We start from the raw sequence: 25,442 nt of genomic DNA on the forward strand, positions 1-25,442 counted from the left end.
AATTGTTTTACTGTGAATCAACAACGTCATGATTATATAATGTAAGCGCCTTTTTAAACATAATGGTAAGCAGTTGGAAAAACCGATTATTTACAATAATCCATCAAGTTTGCTATCAGAAATTTCAAGTGGCGCGCTTAACAAAATCTCGCGAGACTTTCCTATGTTCTGTACTTTGTCAGCAGCAGCGGTCTTCCACCATTTCGCTGCGTAAAGTCTCCTCCCCGCGACCGCTACATTCTGCGCCGAAACCCTGAGTCTCTCGCGGTCCGTATTTTAACTTCTTCCCACAGACCTAGTCGTACCTCGTTGGGTACCGGGAGACAGATTGGATTACTGACATCAAGGATTGAGTGTGATTTTACGCGGATGACGACTCCTTCAACGAGAATTTAGTAAAAGAAAATTGGTCGGAAATTTCAGGTAGGTGGGAACTTAAGATGGCGGCCTTAGGAGAGGGAGGGGGGCAAGGAGGAAGTAATGGGGGAATTGAAGGGGGGCTCTGACAAACGAAAGGACACAATCAGAATGCAATTTATTTGTCAGTATTTTTGAACATACGTCATTGAAATGCATTGGCACTAATTAAAATCGAGGTCGGAGATTGAAATAAAACCCAACAACACTGAATAAATTCAATTTCAAACGAAATTAGCTCTTCATACACATAATTTCCTCAGTGTCGCTTCTTAAGAGCCTATCGTTGTACCCTAAGGGTCCCCCCAAATCCCCCTTATAATCATTGCAAAATGTATATGGAACTTTTATAATATAGTTTTTTCGCTCTTTTTTTATATTCACACAAAGTAATTTGTATTGGTGTGCGAACCCAAATAATTTTAACGTATTTATTATCTTGGAAACAAGATTTGACCCCACACAATGACGTCACGAGTGATTGTCCCCCTAGCTCTGTATAGTAGTGCATGCTGAAGAAGCGGGTTTTAATGCGACTTTTCAGATGTTTTTGCCTCATAGCGAAGTAACTTAAGCTAATGTGTCGGTATAAACAGGCTTCTTTTGATGGCTGGAGCATTACATAACTGCGGGTGGGGAAGATGGAGCGCCTGCGCATTAAATGAACGCACCCTTAGTAAACTCTTGTACCTTGCTAGTTAGCTTTCCTTTTTAGTGCCACCCAAGCAGTGTGTTATTGTGGAAAGCTAACATTAGCCAGCTAACCATACTAGCCAAACCGGCTGGCATAAACGTTTAACTACTAGAATGCGTGACTTTTATGAATCACACGGTTCCCAGCGTTTTGGTATTATTACCACACTCGAGATGGGAATCTTCTTTTCATCTCATGAACACATAACTACTAAATACAAATGTCATTTCTTATGGTACATAACCATCTGAAACTTAATGCAGCTACAACTAGCACCACCATGAATTACATTTACATTCACGAGAGCATATAAATGAATGAGTGGAGGCCCGCGCTTGGTCACCGGCTTTTAGCCTGAGAGCGCGTGCTGCAGGATTCCTATCTTCCTGTGGGCGACTGCAGCAAATGCAATAGCTGTAGCTAACGTAGCTGCTCGTTTAGCCCGTTCAGCGCCGCTGACTCACTTATAGTATTTTATTACTGCTGCAAAATGCCAAATATACCAACTACAGTCCTAGCAGTTGGCTAGCCAAAGCTATCCGAGTGTTGCTGTTGCTGCTCTCATGACGTGACATGTTACCCAGCGTCCCACACACTGTGCTATTTGTGTTCACTCAATTCAGACCTGAACATTAAATAAATAAATCCAGCTACTTTACAGTTTTGAATTGCGAAGTGGAGAGGGATGCAATCGCTCGTTTGATTTGAATTAGAAAGTTGACATTTGTCTCTATTCCTTCTTCCTCAGAATATGTCGAGGGGACCCTAATTTCAGCATCCTGGAAGTAGAAAGCACTGAAGATCTGTGTCTCACACCACAGACAGGTGAGAAGTTGTTGCTTTGAAGCTGTACTTTCTCTAGTCAGATATTCTTTTTTTGTAGAAAAGAGTCCTGACTAATTGGATTTAGATGAGAGCATTGCCGCTTTTTTTTTTTTATGCAATGAGAATACAATGACCTGTACTTAAATAAACAAACAATAGCGTGGCACAGTTACAAAGAACACATAGACTCTGATACTAAAAACATAATAAAATTCATGCATACATCAAGTGAGACACAAATCATAATATGCCATCCCTAAAACCATCAACAATACCTGAAGCTGACGTTGATGGTTTTGAGCATGGCTTACCATAGGTTTCCTGATTTCACTTGATATATATTCATGTTTTGCTGGCTGCAGGACACATATCCCTTGGGGACAATAATATAAGATCTACAAAAGAGATATTTTCTATTTGTTGAGTTATTTTTTTCCATGTCTCTGTTTCTTTTTTCAGCATTTGTATCACCAGATACCTTTTTTAACAATCTCTATCTCCCACAGGTGCAGTGTGTAGCCGGGGCAGCACAGAGAAGGCAAGCTCTGGGGAGGAGGCGGTGCGGCAGGGTGCCTCTCCGGCTGTGGATGTGCAGGGTGGCAACCCTCAGGCTGCACAGAATGTGGCTGGGGAGTCACCTCAGCATGCCCCGCAGCCGGTCGCAGCTGCCCCCCGCCCAGTCCCTCCGTTCACCAATCTGTCCACTTTGCCACTGCCAGAGAGCAACGACTCAACATTCCTCGGCATGGAGAGCGCCCGTCAGACCATCTTGCCGGAGACACTCCCGATCACCAGCGTCTTCGAAGAAGTCCCAGCTGGGGATAGTGTTGTCGGAGTTTCGAGATCCTTGCCAACATCCCTCAACGCGGACTGTAGTTCCTCTGCTGAGATGCAAGGGCTTTCAGCTCCCCTTTGTCCCCCTTTCGCCCCAGAAACACAAATTGACAGCACAGTGCAATACGGGTCAAAAACTGATAAAGAGAAAAGTCACACAAATAGTCAGACAAATCAAGTGCAGCCGCCTAGAGAAGCTGCTGGACTTGTGCTTATCACAGGGACAAAGGAAAAACAGTCTATCACATTGGAATATAAACCAGAGACTGGAACAAAAGTGGAACTTTGCGGAAAAGAGCACACAGGTGGAAATATTCTTCTCCGACCCAAATCTCAAATCTGTTTCCGAGCCCCAGTTCCCTCTGTCTCACAATCAAGTGTTGTTATTAAAGTCCAAGACACCACAGAACACAGGGCTGCTGTCCTGGACTCGGAAACATCTACAATCCCTTTACCCTCGTCTGGAAACGGTGAGATTAAACAAAGTGACTTGTCGAAAACACAACCTAAAATCACCACAGAGCTCTCAGCTGATGCCAGAGAAATGCAGAAAGCTAATTCTTTGGAATCAGTTGAGATGTCTGAGCCTGTCAAAGAGCTTGTTGACACTTCTCACAACGAGAGACAACCTCCCTCAGCTGCAATACTTGGGACCAACATCCAGAGGAGCTGCGATCCACTCGTAGGAGAGCAGGTGGAGAGTAGCATGAAGGAAGATCAAACTGACACCTCCTCATCTGACATCACAATGCTGCCAGAGTGCTCTTTCTCACAGGAGAGTTACTCGAAACCCTCTGCTGCACCCCCTCTGTTTGTCTCAGTGCAGACGGAGCCGGTTGTTGAATCGGAAACATCTCACCCCTTTGAACAAGGGACGCCACTAACTGCCGAGCTTGTGCATTCAGCCGAGGCTCAAGAAATCGTTGTGGTCAGGGAGGAAGCTCACATCAGCGGGGACTGGACTGACATGCACCTGAATCAGAGTTACCTCCTGCAGAGAGAAGATGGCAGTGTCTGTGAAGCTGCCATTGTAAAGCAGCTGAGTTCTGGGGAACCAAAGCTGTATGAAGAAAGTGTTCAAGCAGACATCGAGATGGACTCGCAGCCTGTGGAAGTGTACGAGTTTTGCACCCTGGTGGAGGAGGTTGCGGAGGAAGTATGTGCCAGCAGCAGCGCACTGGTACCCCACTCTCCAGAATACGAGGTGAACTTATTCAACGCGTTACTCGAACACTCTGTGGACCTTGAACCAGCAATTCACACACTTAATGAAAGTGAACCTGTCATTATTTCCCAGAAGCCTTCAGCATCGCATGATGCAAATCAGATACAGGCAAACCTTAATTCCCATAATTTGTCCATACAAAACACTGGGGCAGCTGCTGCCGTCAGGCAGCATTTGGTATTAGATGCTAACCAAGCTGTTCAAGTGGCTAACTCAAGTGAGGTTAGTTTAGTTGAAGTAGCTGCTGACTCATTCACTGTTGAACAGACAGACACTGGCCAACAAACACCTCGCTCACAGGTCAATGAGGCAATATCAGACCAAACAGAGTTGGGTGATTCTCCTGCAATTCAAACAACTCTCCTTAAACAGGAAGCAGAAGCAACAGCTGGTGCACTGTCTTTCATAGCCCCCTCTATAAATAAGACTGTAAGTACTACAAAGGGTGAGGCCTGTGCTTCTTCACATGAAGGGACCAAAGAAACCCCCCCTGCTTTGACTGAGACTCCATCACAGAAAATCCAGAATGTTGCTGTGCCCACAGAAACCAAACCAGAGGCTTTCTGCACCACTCGCCACTCTGGTACTATAAATCCAAAGCTGCTCCTTCTTAAACCGGGAGAAACTCCTCTCCTGAAGCACCCACCCTCCCTTTTGGCACGGCTGTCCAAGCAACAGAATGCGGCTGGCAAGCTGGCAGTGAATGCCCACAGCTCTGAGGAGTGCCTTCCCCAAACTGTCTCGGACTCTTTATGTGCGCCTGTGGCTCTTGCCGCCCAGAAAGATCAGACGCAGTGCTCTGTCAATACAATTTCTGTGTCAGCAGCCCCGCCTGTCAAGGTACAGCAGCCCACTACAGGCGGTATCTCACTTCAACCTGTCCAGACTGCATCTGTCACAACCTCAACAAGCAAATCTGACAAAGAGGCCTTAAATGTTACTGAAACTACAAGTGAAGAGTCCCAAGATGTTGTCACCCCTACTACGTCTAATGCCCTTTACATGCTCTCAGCACCAGTGGAAAGGGAAGATGAAGCATCTACCAGTCTCAATGATCCCCCCAGCCAACAGGACTCCCTCCATGTGGAGGAAGAGAGTGAAGACATGGAGCCGGACGAACCAACGGACGAAACCGAGGCTCAGGAGGACGCCTCAGGGCAGGTCAGCAGCCCAGAAGAAGGCAGTGATGAAGAACCAGAATGCGACAAAACGGAAGGCGAGATGAACACCCCCAGCTCTCCAAACAAGGTATTTTCATGAAGAAATGTTTTGTCCTTGAATGTCAGTGGGAAAGTTGTGTCAGCCTTGATTAAACAAGGACACGGCTGAAATGAAAACAATGTTGAGTTTGTATCTAAGCATCTATTACATTGTGATAAAGATGAGGTGGAAATGTGTTTATTAGCTGCTCCCTGGGGTATGTCATTGTTTCAGACAATGCTGTCCTTTACTTTTCCAATCTGAATGATGTACCCCACTAGAGGTAAAGAGCTATTCTCACTATGTATTGTGAGGAACACTCTTTTTACTACATATAACAAAAAGATATATTTAAGCTGTGGTGATGTTCCGCAGGTGTATGACTATTTGCTTATTGTGTACTATTTACTTGTTTTATCTATGCTTAATTTAAACGAAAGTAACATTTGTCATAAACACCATCATTATTATGCTCCTGTAATTCAAATTAGGTTTGAAGCATACTTGTCTTAAGATGGCATCTATACATCCTTCTGCATGTTGGTACATGTTTATATCCCTCATGTGTGTTATTTAGTGATTTATTTATTTTAAGTTGGCCGCATGCTGAGCCATGTGTGTTTTCCAGCATGGACAGACAGGAAGGCAATATTCCTGAATGTAAGTGGTGGCTGTCAGACAACCACATAGGTTCCTTTCACACAGGATACTCAGCAGCACTTCCTAGTCAGGCGCTGTCACTGCTAATGCCAAGGAGCACTTTGACTTCTTCTATTTGATGATTGTTATTCTGCATGAGGCAAAAGCTGACTGAAAGTCACTAATGGCTAGTTTATAAAGTGGTGCAGTGATGACATGTTTTTGTAGACCGACCAGGAAGTCAACATCGCAAGGGCTCTTTCCACAAAAAGCGGGGAGGGACATATGTTTTGTGATTTTTGAAAATGTTTCTGAAGCTGACACGTTTTCTTCAACAGGATAATCTTCACATATTAACACCACTTTATGATTTTTTAAGCAAATATGCAATTGCCATAGGGAAAGAGCTAATTTTAGGTTTTTAACAAACTACATGATGGTCGCATGACTCCACGTCGTCACCACTGCTAAGCTAAAGGCTGCTAATGTTCAGTCACCTGTTAGCAACTGCTGCTTTTATGACTAATAGAAGTCATAATTGGGGTTTTTACTGGCATAGTTTGTCATGGAAAAAAAGTGAAAGTCTCTTTTAGCTTGTGATAGACCTTATTTCCGGGATCTAATCAAATACACGTTAAGGAATCATTCCTGCACCACTTTATGGTTCTGGAGCATGTCAGGATTTGCTTACTATAAAAGCTTTTTACCCAATTCATGCATGTGGCTTTTTTCTTAGCGAACTTTACTGCTTTCACCTTTTGAAATAATTTCCTCTTGTACTTCTTTATCCTTAACCTTCAGGTACGCCAGTGGATAGCAGACAGGGTCATGGAAAATTCATCTCCCGTCTCACCCTCCACCTCCTCTTCTCACCCGGGTCCCTCACCCTCCAGCGATTGGTCGAACCTACAACGGGACAAGTCTTCACCTCTCCGGGGTCCTCATGGGAAGTTTGTGTCTCCCATTTCTACTGGCGGCAGATGCAGTTCCTCCCCTTCCCCACCTGAACAGGTCACTCCTCAGCGCCCCCGCGGAGAGCGTCACACAGACATGGCAGAGCTGGCTAAACATGTGAGTGATCCATAACTTGCCCTATGACACGCTGTAATGACTTTTTTCTTTTGAAGATGCAAGACTAAATGGGCTTAGGGGAACTTACAATAGTTGTTTAATCAGAAATACAAAATAAAAACATGTCTTGAGTTTCCACAGGTGGCTTAAGGTGTCATTCATTAAGTTTACCTGCAAAAGAATAATTCACTAGCAAATATGACCATCTGTTCGGATAGCCAGAATATTTATTTGTAGCGTTTGCTGACATTGGAGTACATTTTGATAGGCAGCATTGAGAATTCAAGCCTCAATAGAAGTTTCTGTGCAGTTTGCAACACCCAATCATCTTGCCTGCTCTGTGCAATGAGCACAATTCTACTAGGCAAGAATGTGTGGAGTCTGTTCTTGTGCATAGCAGCCATTAAAGGAGTAGCTCATAGAACACAGTTTTGCAAAATTGCCACAACGAGCGTATTAGAGGGGCAACATGACGGCAGTTAGAAAAGGATGGACTTTCAAGTTATTTGAAGGACGTATGCGTACCCCATGGTTTTGACATTATTTGCAGAATGAACTGTTACATCCTAAAATAAATATAAGTAAAACAATCCCTTTGATTAGCCATTCAAATGGCTTGGGAGTAACATTGTCTTTTTTGGAATAAGGGCAATCAAAGGACAGAATCATTAATATAAACAGCTGTTGAAAAATCCAAAAAGCACAATGGACATTGATTGCTGTGGTTATAAAGGAATACTGTAAGCTTTTTCACATTTTATATATTTTTTTGATGTCATGATGGCTGTGAGATTGAATAATTGAAGAGAGTGAAAGAAATGAGGAAAGGACCTTAAACTCCCAACCTGCAAAGTTGAAGGCTCCCTGTTTCTTTATAATTCCTGATTCGCCCACTGATACAAATTTCTCTTTGATGTTGTTACTTTGCGTTTCTTAGTCTTCTGGATTATACTTGAGAGCTGTGTAGAAGTCTGCAGTGAATAATCACAAAGTCTGGAAGACACAACCACTATCACCATTTACCCACAAATCATCTGTAAAGCTGCAGACCAGGAGAACATCTTCTGAGGCGATGCAGGGGTTGATTTGTATTCAAAACAGTCTTTTCATTGAGGAAAACAGTATCTCTGTTTCGAACCATTCACGTATTTAGTCGCCTGAAATGTTTAGTGAAACATTCTGAAATGTATGCGAGCTGCTCAAATTTGAAGCATGTTCTGTTCAGATTGAGTACTGTACAAGAATGACATGAATTTGCGTAGCTGACCTTACTGGTGAAATCGTGTCTGTTGTGGTAAAAAACAGTCATTTGCAAAATAGCAAGAAAAGTGGGGCGTCCTGGTTACCAGTTTCTGTAACATTGTTGTAGCACTCTGATGTGTTTGCAGGATTTACTGAGAGGTTTGGCCTTTGTGTCTGTAGGAAGCAGACATCGAGCATCGGACCCAGTCACTGAAGCGGGAGGGCTTCTGGTCAACGAAGCGTCTCACCCGCTTGACGGAGCCGCCGCGACCCAAAGTTCACTGGGACTACCTGTGTGAGGAGATGCAGTGGCTCTCTGCAGACTTCGCTCAGGAGAGGCGCTGGAAGAGAGGAGTGGCTAGAAAGGTAGGTTCAATGTTTTTGTTCCTAGAAATGTTAGTGTTTCACAAGCTTTATTGAAATAATAAGTATATTGTATATATGTTTTAAGTTGTGTTATTTTGTCACGTTATTAGGTGGTCCGAATGGTGATGAAATACCACGAGGAGCTAAGGCAAAAAGAAGAAAAAGCCAAGCGAGACGAGCACTCTAAGATCAGAAGAGTCGCCTCTTCTATCGCCAAGGAGGTCCGGGCTTTCTGGAGCAGCGTGGAGAAGGTACAGATGAGACAAAAACAAGCAAACAAAACATTCTGCTCAGCTGTGGAATTAGAAGAGACCACGGTCTAGTGTTTGAATGTTTTTGTCACAGAAAGAAAATGCACTTGTAGGAAAATAGAATACATATTAACTATTTAAAAAAAGATTTTGCATCAAAATAAATGATTAACTTTAAGGCATAAATTAAAAATGCTAACTGAAAATATAGTCTGTAGAAGAAGCCTATTTAAACCTACACTTGTTTTACTTGGCATACACTTATAGGCAACTCTTTCATTATTGCTTTACAAATAAAATACATTCCTTTGCATTTCTTATGTTAGTAAGATTAGGCGCTTTCACACCAAGTACTTTGACGTACTTCATTCCCAGTACTTAGTTCATCAGAACTCTTTAGTTCTGATGAACTAAAGAGCAGATCGCGTTCACACCGGAATAAGTTCCTGGGGAAGGATTAGTCAAATGAAGCCGCTGACGTCACTTCTTCTTCTGCTTTGGGTTTACTGGCAGGCCGCAAACAACTTCACGGCGTATACTGCCACCCGAAGTCCCCGGCCGGTTGATTTTAGACAATTTAAAATTATTTATGTGTGCTTCCTACAGGGTGTCCGCGGGGTCTTAAAAAGTATTAAAAGTTGATAAATCAATTTAGCGAAAATTAAGGCTATTAAAAAGTATTAAACGGCATTTTCCAAGGTATTAAGAAGGTCCACAGCAACGACAACATGAAACAGTGAAACACCCTTTAATGTACTGAAACGACATGTCGGGAAACCCCCCAAGGCGGCCTCATGCATAGCGCGCGCCGTAAAATGCTGCTTATTATTTTAAGTTTCGTTGCCTTGCTCCGCTCTGTGGGGGGGGGGGGGGAACTAAGCGACTACGGTAACGGGTCCCAAGGTGGGTAGACCGGCATACGCAACGCTCTGGGGGTCCAACGGCTCCGTGTGTAAGCCCTATATGATCATTTTCTGATAACGATGAAATAGCCCGCCTCCCTCTCCCCGCGTCTCCTGCTACCGCTTGGCTGTCAGAAGAGGGGGAGGAAAAGAGGCAGGCACCGTTTATTAAATATTCTTATATTATTATACAGAGAACAGAGTCGTTATCAATTTGTTTGAAAGCTCAATAAATAACAAAGAAGACCTCTGACCGGCACTTTTCTAATTTTGTACGGAAGATTTAAACTTTAACGGACATGTTGACCGGCGGAACATTTTTTTTACGGAAACTGCCGCACGGTCCCCTCGTTCCTTGGAAGAGGCGGTGAGGTGGGTGTTTTTCATCTGCTGTGGACTACCGGAGAGATATACAGCAGGAGAACACGCCGTCCACCGCGGAGAATAAACAGAAGGGCAACCATGCTCCGGGGTCTTCTTCACTGCTTTTGGTGTATTTCGGGAGGCAGCAGCGCCACTTACAGGCCTCGTTTCCAGCATTTCCAGCGGTCTAGTGTGAACGGACACGTTAATGAATCGAATGCGTGTGAACGGAAGCCTTTTTTGCGCTTGCGTATGCGTCCTCGTGGGGCCGGGGTCTAAGCCAAACTATATCCGGTCACAGAGATCTGCTATTTTAAAGTAAAGTCAACACATATCGACCCTAAATATAGTCTATATTAAGAACGAAAAAAATCATAACATATATATCCTTTTTTGTAAACATATGACAAATGTGTGAGGGTGATGACGTCAGAGCATCGTCCTATGTGCCAGGGCTTAGCCCCGGACAGCCCCAGCCCAATTTAACCCCCGGGTATTTGAGAGGGTGCTCCTATATGGCATTACCCCGCTGAAGCTCACCAAAGTTTAACATATTTCATAGTTCAAAGTTTTTGTCAATTGTTTTGTTTATTGGTCAAATACTGGTTTCTAATGGTTTCTGAGGAGTTTTACTGGAATGAAAGAACACAGAGTCTACAGAAGCAAAAAAGCAGCATACTGCATTAAACCTGACCTTCACAGAGAGGTTGAAGTTCATGTGGAAAGGAGGCTTCAGTAGTCTGTCTGCACTCTGTTTAGTTTTGCTATCTTACTATCAATATAGTAAATGTGAGGTAAAGTGTGTAGCCAATGTAACCGGTTAGAACTCAAAGTTGGAATGAGGTCTTAAAATGTATGGAAAGGGTCTTAAAAAAGGTCTTAAAAGGTATTAAATTTGACTTCAGGATTCCTGCATATACCCTGTTCCTAATCTAGGCAAAATTAAGTTTTCTTAATTTAGTCAAGAATTGGTCACGGCTAATTAAAGTAAAAGTCACCCCTTGTTAAGAGTACTTCTGTTTTGTCCATAAAGGTGGTTCAGTACAAGCAGCAGTCCAGACTGGAGGAGAAGAGGAAGAAGGCTTTGGACCTTCAGCTGGACTTCATTGTCGGACAGACGGAGAAATACTCGGACCTCCTCAGCCAGTCGCTTGCACCCACCGGACCTGCCGAAGCTGAACCTGAACCTGAGCCTGTCACAGAGACTCCCTCAAAACCTGCGACACCTGCCGCTGATGAGGAGGGTGAGAAAGGTTTTTTTTATTAAAGAAATACCTTTCCCCTCATAAAAAAAGCTCACTATCTCCATGTTAAAGCACTGAGTGTGTTCAGAGCTGAATCATTGGTTGAGACGGTGACGTTGTCATAGCTACACACCAATGATTCAATCTTTTTAAAGGCACACAAAGGTAAAATGTTTCATGGAGGCAAAAAGCTGTCAAGGACATTGCATCTCTGAGAGACTTGTTCTGTGCAAATCCAACGTGATGAGCTTGAATGTAATAGCAGTGAGGATGTTGAGGTTAATATTCGTCAGTGCAGTAAAACGCTTCTTGGCACATCTCCAGTGCACCTTACTGAGCACTGCTTGTGAGCCGTCAAGCTGGAGACTTGTCAAACCTGTCAGACTAGTCTGCTGCACCGTGTTATCAATGGCACTTGATTCTTTAAGCAAGCCAGACTTAAGTGTAAGGCTTTGTTCAGTCAGAGGAAGGACAAACGTGCCAATCCCTAAAGGAATGATTACCCACACCATGTTTCCTTGACTTCCTATAAATAAAACTTTGTTCTTGAATGACTTCACTATTCCTACTGTGTAAACCACTTCCTAAAAAACGATCTCATGCTTGTGTAGGCACACTTGGCTTCCTCAGATTCCTTGTTGACCATGTGAGAAAAAAATGGTATTATTAGAGAATTCAGGTTGCCAAAGGGATAGTTAGTGATCCTGTCTTTTAAAGATCTTGCAATGTTTTAGTGGTATTAAAAGGAAATTACATTAAACAATCTCAAGCTTAACGAACCCAGGTTTAATATTCCACGTATCGACTGTCTGAACCATATTACTTCCTGAAGCCATAATAACGAAGCATTTATTGGCTTTGAAAATGGATGTACTTAATGGTCTAGATACATTATACATCTTTTTTTTCTTCCTTAGAGATGTGAACAATAATTTTTCCTTACAAAACCGTTCTTGTTTCTTGGTGCAGACAGAGACTTTGAACCTCCCTGTGAGGAAGAGGATGATGAACAGACCTTAGATGTGGAGGAGCAGCAGGAGGGCAATGATGCCGAGAGCCATCGGAGGGAGATTGAACTGCTGAAGGAGGAGGGCATGCTGCCCCTGGACCAATTACTCAGCACCATCAAACTGGCTCAGGTACAGCCACTAAACGGATTGGACCTGAATTATTGTCAAATAGCATAAGATCACTGAACACAGTTATATTTTGGTCACAAGCTCTTCAATTCAAACATTGACATATACCTAGAGGGGTTTATCTTTTCTGTCCATTAATTGCTGATCATCACGTTTAGAAATGTATAATCTAAATAAAACCTAATTCTAGTGCTACAACATGTAAATGACTTAATTCCATCATAACATTCAACTGAACACACACCTAATACACACATTGCATTTATTCTGATACACACTCTTATTATCCTAATACACACTCTTTTAAAAATGGCAACAATCAAACTTCAGGGCAATCCAGATGGGCTCATCTTTTCCCCTTGAAATAATGATTTTAGGATATTTTATTTAACTGGGATTGATGCTCAAAACATGACTGATCATTTATTTACAATTGCTAACTGAAAATCGCCCTCTATTTTGTGGAACGTGAACAAAATTGCCTGAAAAGTAGTGTTTTTTTTATTGGGTGCCTTTTATACAGGTCAAATGTGTTTGCATTTAATTGAATCACTGAATCGTTACATAGGAGTCGGTCTCAGATGGAGAATGCTCTGATGAAAGCTCTTCATCAAAGGTGAAGGAAGAGGAAGATGGTGAATTCACTGCCAACGAAGAGGATGGTAAGACGGATCTCATTATAAGATGCGGGGAAAAGATGCACACATGTATTTAGTTGAATGACCTGACATTTGTCTATTATTGATGTAATACTGGTTTACTCTGTCTTCCCATGTTCAGCTAAGGATGAGGAGGACACCATAGATGACCAGGAGAAGGTGGAGGGAGATGTGAACCATGCAGAGGAACTTGATGACTTGGCCAGAGAAGGTACTTGGCATGAAATAGCAATGGGAGTTGCTCACGTTGAATAGCCTATTGTAGATACTTTGTGTAATCGTTTATACATTTTGTTTAATTCCTCTCATCTTTGTTGAAGAGCTTCCTTTTCCTGATAAGGTGTGTATAGGAATAAACGTACTCAATTTCTAATCTCTTCCAGAATTGATGTAATGGTTAGGCGAGCAATTATGACAAAAAAAACAATCTGGTTTCCTCCTGAATGTTTTAGATTACAAAATCTGAATGGCAATGGCACGCCGAACCAAAGGGAGAGATGCCAACAACAAAAACTAGTTTGGGTCAATATCACCATATAACATATACAAAAAAGATTTGGGGCATAAAGTATTTTGACAAGATATTCATGGTTTCTAGTATTTTTTTATTTAGCTGAAAATAACACAGATGACACTTATCTCCATTCACACACAAAAACGACTTAAAAATGACAGATTAAATAAACATATATGCTCATACGTACACTGGTGGCAAAGGTCATTTCAGGATTGATTAACACTCCCATGCAGTTTGCAACGTCTAGTGACCCTCTTATGGGTAGATGATGCACATTTAATATAGGTGAAAACATATATAAAGTTGGCTATATGTAGAATTATAAGTGCAGAATTCTAGTGTGACAAAAACTGATCCTAAAACCTCTCCTTGCAGTGTTGTTGCCCTTCTTCAAACTGCTGTGTATTGTGTATATGCCATTTAATTCACACTAAGCCGTGCCCTGTTTAAAAACCATGAGCAGTAAACATCCGCCCTGACATATCTCTGCTTCCCTTGTAGGTGAAATGAGCGTCGAGGAGCTGCTGGAGAAGTACAAAGGAGCGTATGCATCTGACTTTGAGGCTCCGTCTGGATCTGGCTCTAAAGAGAGTTCTGATTCGGAGGTGTCTGGGGATGAGGAGGAGGAAACTGAAGAAGATGAGAGTGATGTGGAAAGCAACTCTTCCTCTTCAGGTATTAACCGCTCACAAATATTCTCAAATAATCTTGTATACATCGTTTATTTGACCCATTTCTTTCTGCAAAGAACTGTTTGCTGCTTTTAAACTACTCAAATTAAATATTAAATGAGTAACTCTTTCAAATGTGCTTTTTTCAGATTCAGCAGGAGAAAGCAGGGAAGATGATGACAGTGAGAAAGAAGAAGAGGGGAGTGAGGAAGAAGAAGAAGATGATGACGATGGCTGTGAAGATGAAGGGATGGAGGTTTTGCTGAAGGAGGGAGACAACAGCCCACCTTCTTCCAGCTCACGACCAAAGAAAGAGATCAGCCACATCGCTGCCACTGCAGAGAGCCTGCAGCCTAAGGGCTACACTTTGGCTACTGCAAAGGTCAGCCTGAAATATTCAAGTGTTGCTCTTTTTAATGACAAAAGAAAACGTTATATCTTTTTATATTAGAAGAATAGGGCTGCAAGTAATGATTTTATTCATTTTTTCATGTTTTCTTTTAAATTGTTTGGCCTGTAAAATGCCCTAAAATATTTTATATTTCCATCCAGTTCCTGGTCGTCGAGGGTTAGGTCTTTTAAATGTCTCGTTTTGAAAGTCCAAAACCCAAATGTATACATTTTGAATTTAATTCCAAATATAAAAAGCATTGAATCTCCATATTTGAGAGACTGAAAACAGCTTTTTCTTCCATTTTCTTCCATTTTCTGCATGAAATACAGTGGGGCGAAAAAGTATTTAATCAGCCACCAATTGTGCAAGTTCTCCCACTTAAAAAGATGAGAGAGGCCTGTAATTTTCATCCAAGGTACACCTCAACTATGAGAGACAGAATGAGAAAAAAAAATCCAGAAAATCACATTGTCTGATTTTTAAAGAATTTATTTGCAAATGATGGTGGAAAATAAGTATTTGGTCACCTACAAAGAAACAACATTTCTGGCTCTCACAGACCTGTAACTTCTTCTTTAAGAGCCTCCTCTGTTCTCCCCTTGTTAACTGTATTAATGGCACCTGTTTGAACTCGTTATCAGTATAAAAGACACCTGTCCACGACCTCAAACAGTCACACTCCAAACTCCACTATGGCCAAGACCAAAGAGCTGTCAAAGGACACCAGAAACAAAATTGTAGACCTGCACCAGGCCGGGAAGACTGAATCTGCAATAGCTAAAAAAGGTCTGAAGTTTGCTAGAGAGCATTTAGATGATCCACAAGAGGATTGGGAGAATGTCATATGGTCAGATGAAACCAAAATAGAACCTTTTGATAAAAACTCAACTAGACGTGTTTGGTGGAGAAAGAATGCTGAGTTGCATCCAAAGAACACCATACCTACTGTGAAACATGGGGGTGGAAACATCATGCTTTGGGGCTGTTTTTCTGCAAAGGGACCAGGACGACTGATCCGTGAAAAGGAAAGAATGAATGGGGCCATGTATCGTGAGATTTTGAGTGACAACCTCCTTCCATCAGCAAGGGCATTGAAGATGAAACGTGGCTGGGTCTTTCAGCATGACAATGATCCCAAACACACCGCCCGGGCAACGAAGGAGTGGCTTCGTAAGAAGCATTTCAAGGTCCTGGTGTGGCCTAGCCAGTCTCCAGATCTCAACCCCATAGAAAATCTTTGGAGGGAGTTGAAAGTCTGTGTTGCCCAGCGACAGCCCCAAAACATCACTGCTCTAGAGGAGATCTGCATGGAGGAATGGGCCAAAATACCAGCAACAGTGTGTGAAAACCTTGTGAAGACTTACAGAAAACGTTTGACCTCTGTCATTGCCAACAAAGGGTATATAACAAAGTATTGAGATGAACTTTTGTTATTGACCAAATACTTATTTTCCACCATAATTTGCAAATAAAGTCTTTAAAAAGCAGACAATGTGATTTTCTCGATTTTTTTTTTTTCTTTCTCATTTTGTCTCTCATAGTTGAGGTATACCTAGGATGAAAATTACAGGCCTCTCATCTTTTTAAGTGGGAGAACTCGCACAATTGGTGGCTGACTAAATACTTTCCCCCCCACTGTATGTCTTTTATTAGTCAACTTGAAAAACACTAATACTCTAAGCTCGGGTTGCTTGTTTTGTGTCTTTTGCAGCTCTGCCCTCTAATTTTCTCATCTTCTTTCCAATGAAAGGTCAAGACCCCCATCCCATTCTTGCTTCATGGCACGTTACGAGAATACCAACACATTGGACTTGACTGGCTGGTCACCATGTACGAGAAAAAGCTCAACGGCATTCTGGCTGATGAGATGGGACTGGGCAAGACTATCCAGACCATCGCTCTGCTGGCTCACCTCGCCCTTGAAAAAAGTAACCAAACTGCTCCTGATGCTTTAAGCACTATTTATACAAATGTCAGTTTAATCATGTAATTCATCTGGAGTGCTCCTCATATTTTGTAAGCTAAATGAAGTTCTTCGTTTACGTTCAACTGTTGATTTCATTCGACTTGTGTTCAGGTAACTGGGGGCCTCACCTCATCATCGTCCCCACCAGTGTGATGTTGAACTGGGAAATGGAGCTAAAACGATGGTGTCCTGGATTTAAAATCCTCACATACTTTGGCAGCCAAAAGGAGAGAAAGCTGAAGAGACAGGTAAAGAGTTAACATCACAGTTGGCCTCTTCTCTTTAACTGAACGATGGTTATTATGCTCGCCAGTGGGTGAAAGCCAACCCCAGAATCTCTGCTTCACAAAGCATGATTTTGGCCATACCTCAAAAATTCATGAGCTAATTATGACAATTTCACACACATTAATAATGGGGTTAAATGATGAAGTGATGACATTTTGGAAAGATGTGGATGTAAACGGCAACATGACTACCGGTAGTTTTAGGGGAGGCATTCTAACGGAAGGCAACAATTCTAGTTTCCTTCAAATTGCATTATTTCTGGTGAGCAAACGTTCCACTACAAGTCTACAGTGTGATGGATGTGGTCACAGTTAGTTGTAACCAAGCACCAAGGACGTGAGCTCGCCGTTGAGGCAAATTGGACGGTGGAACTTCTGTGTCCTGAGATCATTAGACTTTTTCCATTGACTAACATTGGCAAAGATATAACTGTCAATCAGCATATAATCTTTGTTGCTAAAACAACACCAATTCTAGTTCGGTTGAATAGCCCTTATTTAAATCATCAGGTACTCGAGAGTCCATGAACCACTGACCAACTTTCATGAACATTTAATGCTGTGTCTAGTTCTCTTTTTACACTCATGGTTATAACCATATTGTTTGTTTTTTCTTAGGGCTGGACGAAGCCTAATGCTTTCCACGTGTGCATCACTTCGTACAAGCTGGTGCTGCAGGATCACCAGGCTTTCCGACGCAAGTCCTGGAGATACCTGATCCTGGACGAGGCACAAAACATCAAGAACTTCAAGTCCCAGCGCTGGCAGAGCCTGCTGAACTTCAACAGGTCAGTAATGATTTTTAATTTTAAATATACATGTACTAACTAAGGGTTCTAAATAATAAAAACGATGTAATAACAAATAATCTGGTTTCCCCCCAAACCTCCAAAATGAAGAAGCACCACAAAAAAGGTTAGAACTAGAAGGGCCGTTGCTTAAGGCTCAAACATGCAGCCCTGCCTCTGCAGACACGCACCAGCTAGCCAGTGACATTTAAGTTGACTTACTTGCTGTTCTTTGTCCCTTCTAAACTTTATGCAGGGGATATGTTCTCTGACTGAAATGCAGGTTTAAATGCCTTCTTTTTGTTTTATGTTATGTCCCTACTATCCAAACCTTCTCTTTGCAGATTTAAATAAATATGGTTGTAAAAAGATACTAGGACACTAAATGCATTGCATTTGAACGTTTTTGAGAGGGATCCGTTTTAAAAATGTCAATCAAACATTTTGTGGTAGTAAGCCAATACGTTTTACGGATATCAGTAATGCAAGCAATGACAAGTTTTGATTATACAAAATGATTTGCTGTGATTGAAGCATTACATTTAGCCTGCAGAGCCTGGCAAACATCCATGTGTCCATTTTTCCAAAAGCACTTTAACCCTGATATTAAACATTGCTCCGTATATTACATATTACCCTAGTAGACACGGATGATCGTGGCTCCAGCAATATTTTTGGAAATAAGAAAATCTGTACAGATGTTTTATGCAAGCATTATGTACCAAGTACTCTTGTACAAAATGGCACATTCAAGGATGCTTTTCTGTCTTTAAGCTGCCGCTTGTCACAAATAGTCAGTGTGCATTCAGCTGTAGAGAATATGCTATAATTTAACATGAGCCATGTTTAACTTTTAATTAATCCCCAAAATACACCCAAGCACGTAACTGTCTATCCAAAGGTCACAGTGGTGTGGATGTGAATGTTAACAAGCTTATCCTACAAATAATATATATATATTTTTTTTTTTATCAAAGTGGCTGTAATTAGACTAACTAGCCATCATTTGGCTAGAGGCCTGTTCCAGCTGGTGGCAATTTATCACTGGTACGTGGAGCTTCAAGGAGAAGCTGAACACACTGTTTTATTACACACAAGCTTTTAGACATAGATCTTCTTCAGCCGTACCCAGTACATGGAGACAGAAAGAGCACTTATATGGGCACCCCAATAAAAATAAAAAACATCTGCGTATCTTGACCGCAACATTCTTGAACTCGGGTCTTTTAGTCCTAAGAGATGTTTTCTGCCCATTTGTGACGGGATTGCATATTAGTGATTTGAAGGGATGATAGACAATTATCTTTCCTATGCTAATATTAAGCCGTTTTAAAGCTAATTTACCGACAACTACTGTATGAAAAGTTATACTTGCAAACAAACAACAATGAAAAAATAATAATAGATAAACTATCAGTCATAAATTCTGAAATAATGACAAATTCACCTATAGGTCCCAAACAGAAAGGTATATACAACATCTCTAAAATGTACAATAAATCTTTCTGCATATATCAACATGTTGATTTCCCTTTTACAGCCACCGGCGCCTGCTGCTGACAGGAACTCCTCTCCAGAACAGCCTAATGGAGCTGTGGTCTCTGATGCACTTCCTCATGCCCCACGTCTTCCAGTCCCACCGCGAGTTCAAGGAATGGTTCTCCAACCCGCTGACGGGAATGATCGAGGGCAGCCAGGAGTACAATGAGGGCCTGGTCAAGAGGCTGCACAAGGTGCTGAGGCCGTTCCTGCTCAGGAGGATCAAGATCGACGTGGAGAAGCAGATGCCCAAAAAATACGAGCATATTGTGCGCTGTCGCCTCTCCAAGAGACAACGGTTTCTCTACGATGACTTCATGGCACAGGCCTCGTAAGTTACTAAACCTCAGAGATGAATCCAGTACACAGCAAACATCTTTATGGGATTTAAAATGTATTATGAGCCTCCTAAAGATTTCTACTTGGGAAAAGCAGATTATTTTTTTAATGATGGATTTAAAGGCACACTCATATAAAAAAATTACTTTTTTTCTCTCTCTAATCTCTCCTTATATTAATGAATTAAGATTGTTGTAGAGTGGGTTGCCGAGTCATCTCTGAATATAGAATATGATTGACCTAAATGGCAAAGGGTTTGTGCTGTTTTGGGGTCTACACATTATTCTGTATTATTATATTTAGCTTGGTCTACTCAATAAAAAGTTTTGTTATCATTAGTCCAAGAAATGTGGACTTTTTTGGTTAAGTCAAACAATCACAGACCCTGTTTTCTATTTGATTTATTCCCATAAATAACTTAAATGCTTGAAGTGTTTATTACCGTTGTTTTTCTCTTGTCTTACTAGCGTTTGTTTCTGTTTCACAGGACCCGGGAAACGCTGGCGAGCGGTCACTTCATGTCTGTGATCAACATCTTAATGCAGCTCCGCAAAGTGTGCAACCACCCCAACCTGTTCGACCCTCGGCCCATCCAGTCGCCCTTCATCACCAAGCCCATTGTTTTCCATACAGCCTCTCTGGCGATGGACGCTCTGGAGATCTCCCCTTTGAAGGTTAGCTTTAAAGGAAAAACAAAAAAAGCTTTAATTTGGTCCGAATGTATTTTTTTCGTCAATTCTGTAACGCTGAGGAGTGGATGTTTAAATGTATTACTTTGTTTTTGTGTCATCAGCGCTGCGACCTTTCAATGTTTGACCTTGTTGGTTTGGAGAGCCGTGTGTCCCGCTACCAGGCAGACATCTTCCTGCCACGCCACAAGGTCAACCGGCAACTCATCCAGGAGGTCATGGATTACCCTGAACCCCCTCCGAGACCTAAACCGGTCCGCATGAAGGTCAACAGGTACGCAGTGCAAATACTTTTATAACCACACATTGTGTAGCCAAACCCAAATGGCTTTCCCAGAATAGTACAGCTGAACCTACACCAGTATTGTTTTTAATTCAGTCTAGAAAAGCTGACCTCTACAAACAAAAGTCAATCAAGATTCTTTTTTAAATACTAAATCCAGACCGTTTTCATCTTGCTCGATGCAATACAAAGATTGGTATTAAACTTCTTAAGTTGCATTAAAATGTGTGGCCAGGCAACCATCATAGTAAATGTTGAGATGTTGTCTTGCTTACTTTTCCCATGATCAATCAAAATCGGACAATCTATAAAGCAAACGGTGTTGGTGAGTGTGGACATGCAAATGATCATAGTAAAACTGTGTTTGATTTTGATTAGAAAACACCACTTTTTGGATAACTGTAAACTAATTTAAATACAGGGAAAAAAGGTAAACAAATAAATTGAGCACTTTGGAAAAGTTGGTGTAAAATGTATTATAAAAATCAATAAATGAAGACATTGATTGAGCTTTTGTATGTTGGTCTGTCTCTGCTTTAGGATGTTCCAGCCGCCTCCTAAAAGTGATAACCGACCGGTCCTCCTGATGAATAAACCCACCTGCTCAGTGCCTCCTGCAGCACAGACCCCCAAATCTCTAGTTACTGAAGTCTCCACAGCTGCTGCTCCTGCTCCTGTGGTTCAACAAGGCAAGTGAAAAGGAACATTTATTTATCCTCTAAATGAATCTTACATTTGCAGATCTTTTTATTATTTTTCTCCTAATGCTTTTTCTTTTTCTTTGAGTAGTGTGTACAGTGGCAACCACGGCCCCCCCTCGCCTGCCCATGCATCCAACTGCTCATATTGCAGTGAGAGCCAGCGCCCCAAAGCCAGTGCTGACCGTTCGGCCTCCCACTGCTTCCTGCACCACCAGCCTCGCCGCTCATCCAGGCCCCGTCCCCGGCAGCGTCCTGCCCCAGAGGGTGCTGCTCAGTCCGGACATGCAGGCCAGGATGCCTTGTAAGTGTAGAGGGTCATTTCCAGTGTCCAGTTGTTTGACTCTCAGAACAGATCATGATTATCTCCTCTTCAATCTGCACTGAATACCAGCTGTCAGTTTGATTTAATATTTAAAAAAACACTTTAGCAACTTTTATTTAATTTAAAGTCAATTCAGCAGCTCACAGCACCGTATTAAGGCCATTTTTGGTGAGGAAAACATATTTCAATATTCAATTAAATCTTATATAAAAATATCTTTCAATATTCAATAAAAACATATTTCATAGTTTTTATTTGTGATTCAATGTGCATGTCAGTATATATATTTGTTTAATAACATAGCAGCTAGAGAAGCACACACCTATTAAAACAAACATTATACACATGTCCTTGTTCACAACCCCTCATCATTTACTCTTTAACAAACAACAACGGATTTTGTAGTGAAATGAATATAATTTTGTTTTTAATCCTGTTTTTTTTCTTTGTCTTCCTTCCTCAGCTGGTAAGGTAGTGAGCATAGCCCATCTGGCCTCCCTGGCAGGGCGTCCTGTGTCATGTCAGGGCAGTAAACCTGTCACCTTCCAGCTGGATGGCAACAAGCTGACTCTGTCTGCAGCTTCCCCACGCTCTGTGCAAGGTTCGTTTTCCTTTGTACTCGCTGTGGATGAATGAAGGGAGTGTTTTATCTGCCACATAAAATTATTAACGCACCAACACGATTTCATAGGTAGGTGATTGTGGTCACAATTCGGATTTTTTTCCATTTATTTTGTGAAGTATTTATTAATAATAATAATACAAATGTTATTCTGCTCCATAAAGCTACTTATGAGGAATTTGCAATTGTTGCATTAACCTGTGTATGTATTTATATGGAAAGAATACTTGGTGTAGTTCAGGGGGTGAAAATATGTTTTATGGATTTTTGTTGGTTTTACAACTGACTTTTCAAAGTAATTGTGCATGCAAAAATAGAAGAAAAAAGTTTGCTATGTTGCTTGTGTCAAATAGTTTAAACCTCATCTCTTAATAAAGAAATGATTGAAGTCATTAGGTATGTTGTATGCAATGCGGTTACTGGAGAATCTGAGTAGAAAAACGTCCCTGATCATAACACGTCTGTATTCCTCTCACGCTGCAGGTAATGTGATGCACCTGGTGACCAGCGGGATGCAGCACCACCTCATCAGCCAGACCACCCAGGTGACAGTCCAGAGCGCAGTCAGCACCTCCGCCACTGCTCAAGCTTCCAATCGGATGCCTCACAATATCACAGCGCAAGGTTTTTACCCCTTTCTCAAACTCCCTCTTTCATGTTCTGGCCCTTAACAAACTAAGTAATGTTCTTATCTTAAATGGCTTTTATTTAATTCTGAACATCTAAAATATCCAAATCTTGACTTTAATCTAAGAAAAGCTAATTTTGCCTGGAAATGTATGTTATTATTTTCTTTTTTGGATGTTATCCTATGACTACAGCAAATGATGACGGCCATTGTAGATAAATAAAATGAAGGACCCTGGGCGAGATGGTAATATTCAGAGAAAACAGATTGAAGTTATACATTTTACAAGAAAAACAACCCAAATATTCTGAGATTAAAGTAATACATTTGCAAGAGACACCTCATCACACTGCAGACGGTAAACAGGGAATACCTTACATACTTTAGAGGAGAGGTGCTCTCCTTGGCAATGTCTCTTTTAAAGTCTGATTGCTTATCATCATATTGTGTATTTGGACAAAAGTATTTCCTTATTGCTACATCCGATAGAAAAGCATAACTGTCATGCTTATCCAACCTTTTTCTCTCAGAATGTGTTTAATCTTAGCATATACTCTTATTGTTTTTTTCCCTCTGACTGTTACCCCCTTTCAGCTCCTTAATAATGTTTTACCTAGAACAGCTCAAATGTATTGTTACGACTGATATATTTGATGTTCCCTCAGTGGTCCCCTCCTTGGTGAGCAGCCCGGGTGTGGTGAAGATCGTTGTGCGTCAGACAGCAGGCAAGGACGGTGGGCCCGTGCCGACCCTGGCAGTGGCCCCTTCTCCTCGTTTTGGTCCTCTGGCCTCCCTTTCCCCTCACCCTCACGCCACCACAACCCCTGTTAGAATCCCAGCTCCACTGCAAATGGTCCAGCGCACCCCCGGTCCTGCTACTGCTCACTACACCATAGCTCCTCCTGGAAACCCTAGCTCTACCCCAAACCAGCCCCACCCCCCTCGCCCCATCCTAAAGGTAGTGCAGCCCCCTCCACCGAGCACAGAGCAGCCAGGTGAGAGCAAGAGCTGGAGATATTGTTCTCTCAGCGTCAATTCATTTCGCTGCATGCATGCATGACGGGCAAAACAGGGTCACAATGTTATGCAACTAATATTTAGCTTTTTTTTCACTCAGTTATGCAAACATATGATGCGCTAAGCAGATACAAACATGCAGGGAAGTTTAGGCGGTTTCAGGAAAGTATTTAAAAACCAGTCGAGTCAAATAACCTCGTACCTGTAAACCTACCTGGTAATAAACCTGTTTCTGATTAAAGATCCAGACATGCTTTTAAGACGTAGAGAAATACTCTGCTTCAAATAATAATAATTTGTGTCTTATACGTTTCCATGTAAAAGTAACATTCTTAGGAAGAATTTCTTCCAATGACGTCTAACCCTTTATCCTCATAAAAAAAAAAACGATATATGCATTTAAATAGCAAGGCTACGTTAGGGGGTCTTAGCGTTTGAGAAAGTAGATTTCTCGTGTAGAATGAAGACTTTCATGTATACAGTCAAACCAGCTGTAAATTGGATTTTTACCTGTACGCACATGTGTATGTGTGGCATAAGAATGCAGACAAGCACAGCATGGTTGCAATATGGAAAAGGAAAGCGGTAAATACAGGGAAAGATGCAAGCTTGAATTAAGCATAACTCTATCAAAATTCTAACTAAAAATGTAACACAAAGTAGATTCTATAAGTCCAAATAACTCTGAATGTTTGACTTTTTAGTACATTATTGATACATTAGCGCTGTCAGGAAAATATTTGCTCTGTCGCACTCCTACAAACCCAGCATGTTGCATCTCAAACTGTTAAAATAAGTCAGTTTCAGAAATAAGGTTGCAGGTACAGTGTTTCCCACAGAATTTGATTCCCCCCCCCCCCCCCCCTGGCAAGAAAAGCCAAACGCCCCTCCATGCATTAATCCACCCCCCCCTCAAATAAGATAATACCTGCGAGTTCATGGCTACTGTAGACAACGTTCTTGTTGCTCTGTGTTGCGTTGTTAATGAGTGAAACACACCGGAGTTGAGGATCCGTGGGGTTTATTCTCCCAAAAATATAATTTACAATTTAGACATTTAGCAGACGTCTTATTCCAAAGCTACTTACAATGACCAATTACAGGGACATTCTCCCTGGAGTAACTGAGGGCTAAGGGCCTTACTCAAGGGCACACTAGTAGTGGTGTTCCAGGCAGGATTTGAACTCGCAACCTTCCGATCATCAGCCCACCTCACTATCCATTAGACCACCCAAAAAAAAAAAATTAAGAGAAAAGTATAATAATAATAAAACAATGTTTTTTTTATGAGATCCATTTGTGGCGGACGATATTTAATTGTGGCGGCCCGCCACAAATAAATCAATGTATGGGAAACACTGAGGTATACAGAAATGAAGAACAAAGAAACTACAGTGGATTTAACCGGTTAATGTGCTATCTTTTATTTCAAGAGTTTACAGACAAGTTGTAGCCATCAAAGAAATACAAATGTTAAGTCAGAAAAGCAAGTTTTAGAAGCTAGTTTAATTTAATGACTGAAGTCAATTCATAAAGAATTGAATCCCAAATCTATGATTATTTATATTTCCCGGGTTATTGACACAGCTCTGCTTTCTGCTCCATCCT

At 41.6% G+C, this 25,442-nt stretch overlaps 1 protein-coding gene across 2 annotated transcripts in view; it reads left to right on the forward strand.

Annotated features, from left to right (window-relative positions):
* Positions 1–205: 205 nt before the first annotated feature.
* srcap (Snf2-related CREBBP activator protein) overlaps positions 206–25,442 on the forward strand; it is a 40,330-nt gene continuing 15,093 nt past the window's right edge. The window contains exons 1-23 of one of the 2 annotated variants that reach the window (XM_079658123.1): positions 206–423; positions 1,860–1,936; positions 2,443–5,243; positions 6,636–6,905; positions 8,328–8,513; positions 8,624–8,764; positions 11,063–11,273; positions 12,243–12,412; positions 12,981–13,074; positions 13,193–13,282; positions 14,090–14,263; positions 14,409–14,641; positions 16,404–16,581; positions 16,731–16,867; positions 17,525–17,694; positions 19,235–19,564; positions 20,060–20,246; positions 20,366–20,535; positions 21,085–21,233; positions 21,334–21,546; positions 22,031–22,168; positions 22,673–22,813; positions 23,483–23,812. In XM_079658123.1, coding sequence (XP_079514249.1) covers positions 2,682–5,243; positions 6,636–6,905; positions 8,328–8,513; positions 8,624–8,764; positions 11,063–11,273; positions 12,243–12,412; positions 12,981–13,074; positions 13,193–13,282; positions 14,090–14,263; positions 14,409–14,641; positions 16,404–16,581; positions 16,731–16,867; positions 17,525–17,694; positions 19,235–19,564; positions 20,060–20,246; positions 20,366–20,535; positions 21,085–21,233; positions 21,334–21,546; positions 22,031–22,168; positions 22,673–22,813; positions 23,483–23,812 — 6,274 coding nt within the window. In that variant the 5' untranslated portion in view covers positions 206–423; positions 1,860–1,936; positions 2,443–2,681. The remainder of the gene's footprint in view (positions 424–1,859; positions 1,937–2,442; positions 5,244–6,635; positions 6,906–8,327; positions 8,514–8,623; positions 8,765–11,062; positions 11,274–12,242; positions 12,413–12,980; positions 13,075–13,192; positions 13,283–14,089; positions 14,264–14,408; positions 14,642–16,403; positions 16,582–16,730; positions 16,868–17,524; positions 17,695–19,234; positions 19,565–20,059; positions 20,247–20,365; positions 20,536–21,084; positions 21,234–21,333; positions 21,547–22,030; positions 22,169–22,672; positions 22,814–23,482; positions 23,813–25,442) is intronic. The other variant, XM_079658124.1, reaches the window with a different exon arrangement.

The sequence above is a fragment of the Notothenia rossii genome (genome assembly GCF_949606895.1).
Source record: "Notothenia rossii genome assembly, chromosome: 11".
NCBI lineage: Eukaryota > Metazoa > Chordata > Actinopteri > Perciformes > Nototheniidae > Notothenia > Notothenia rossii.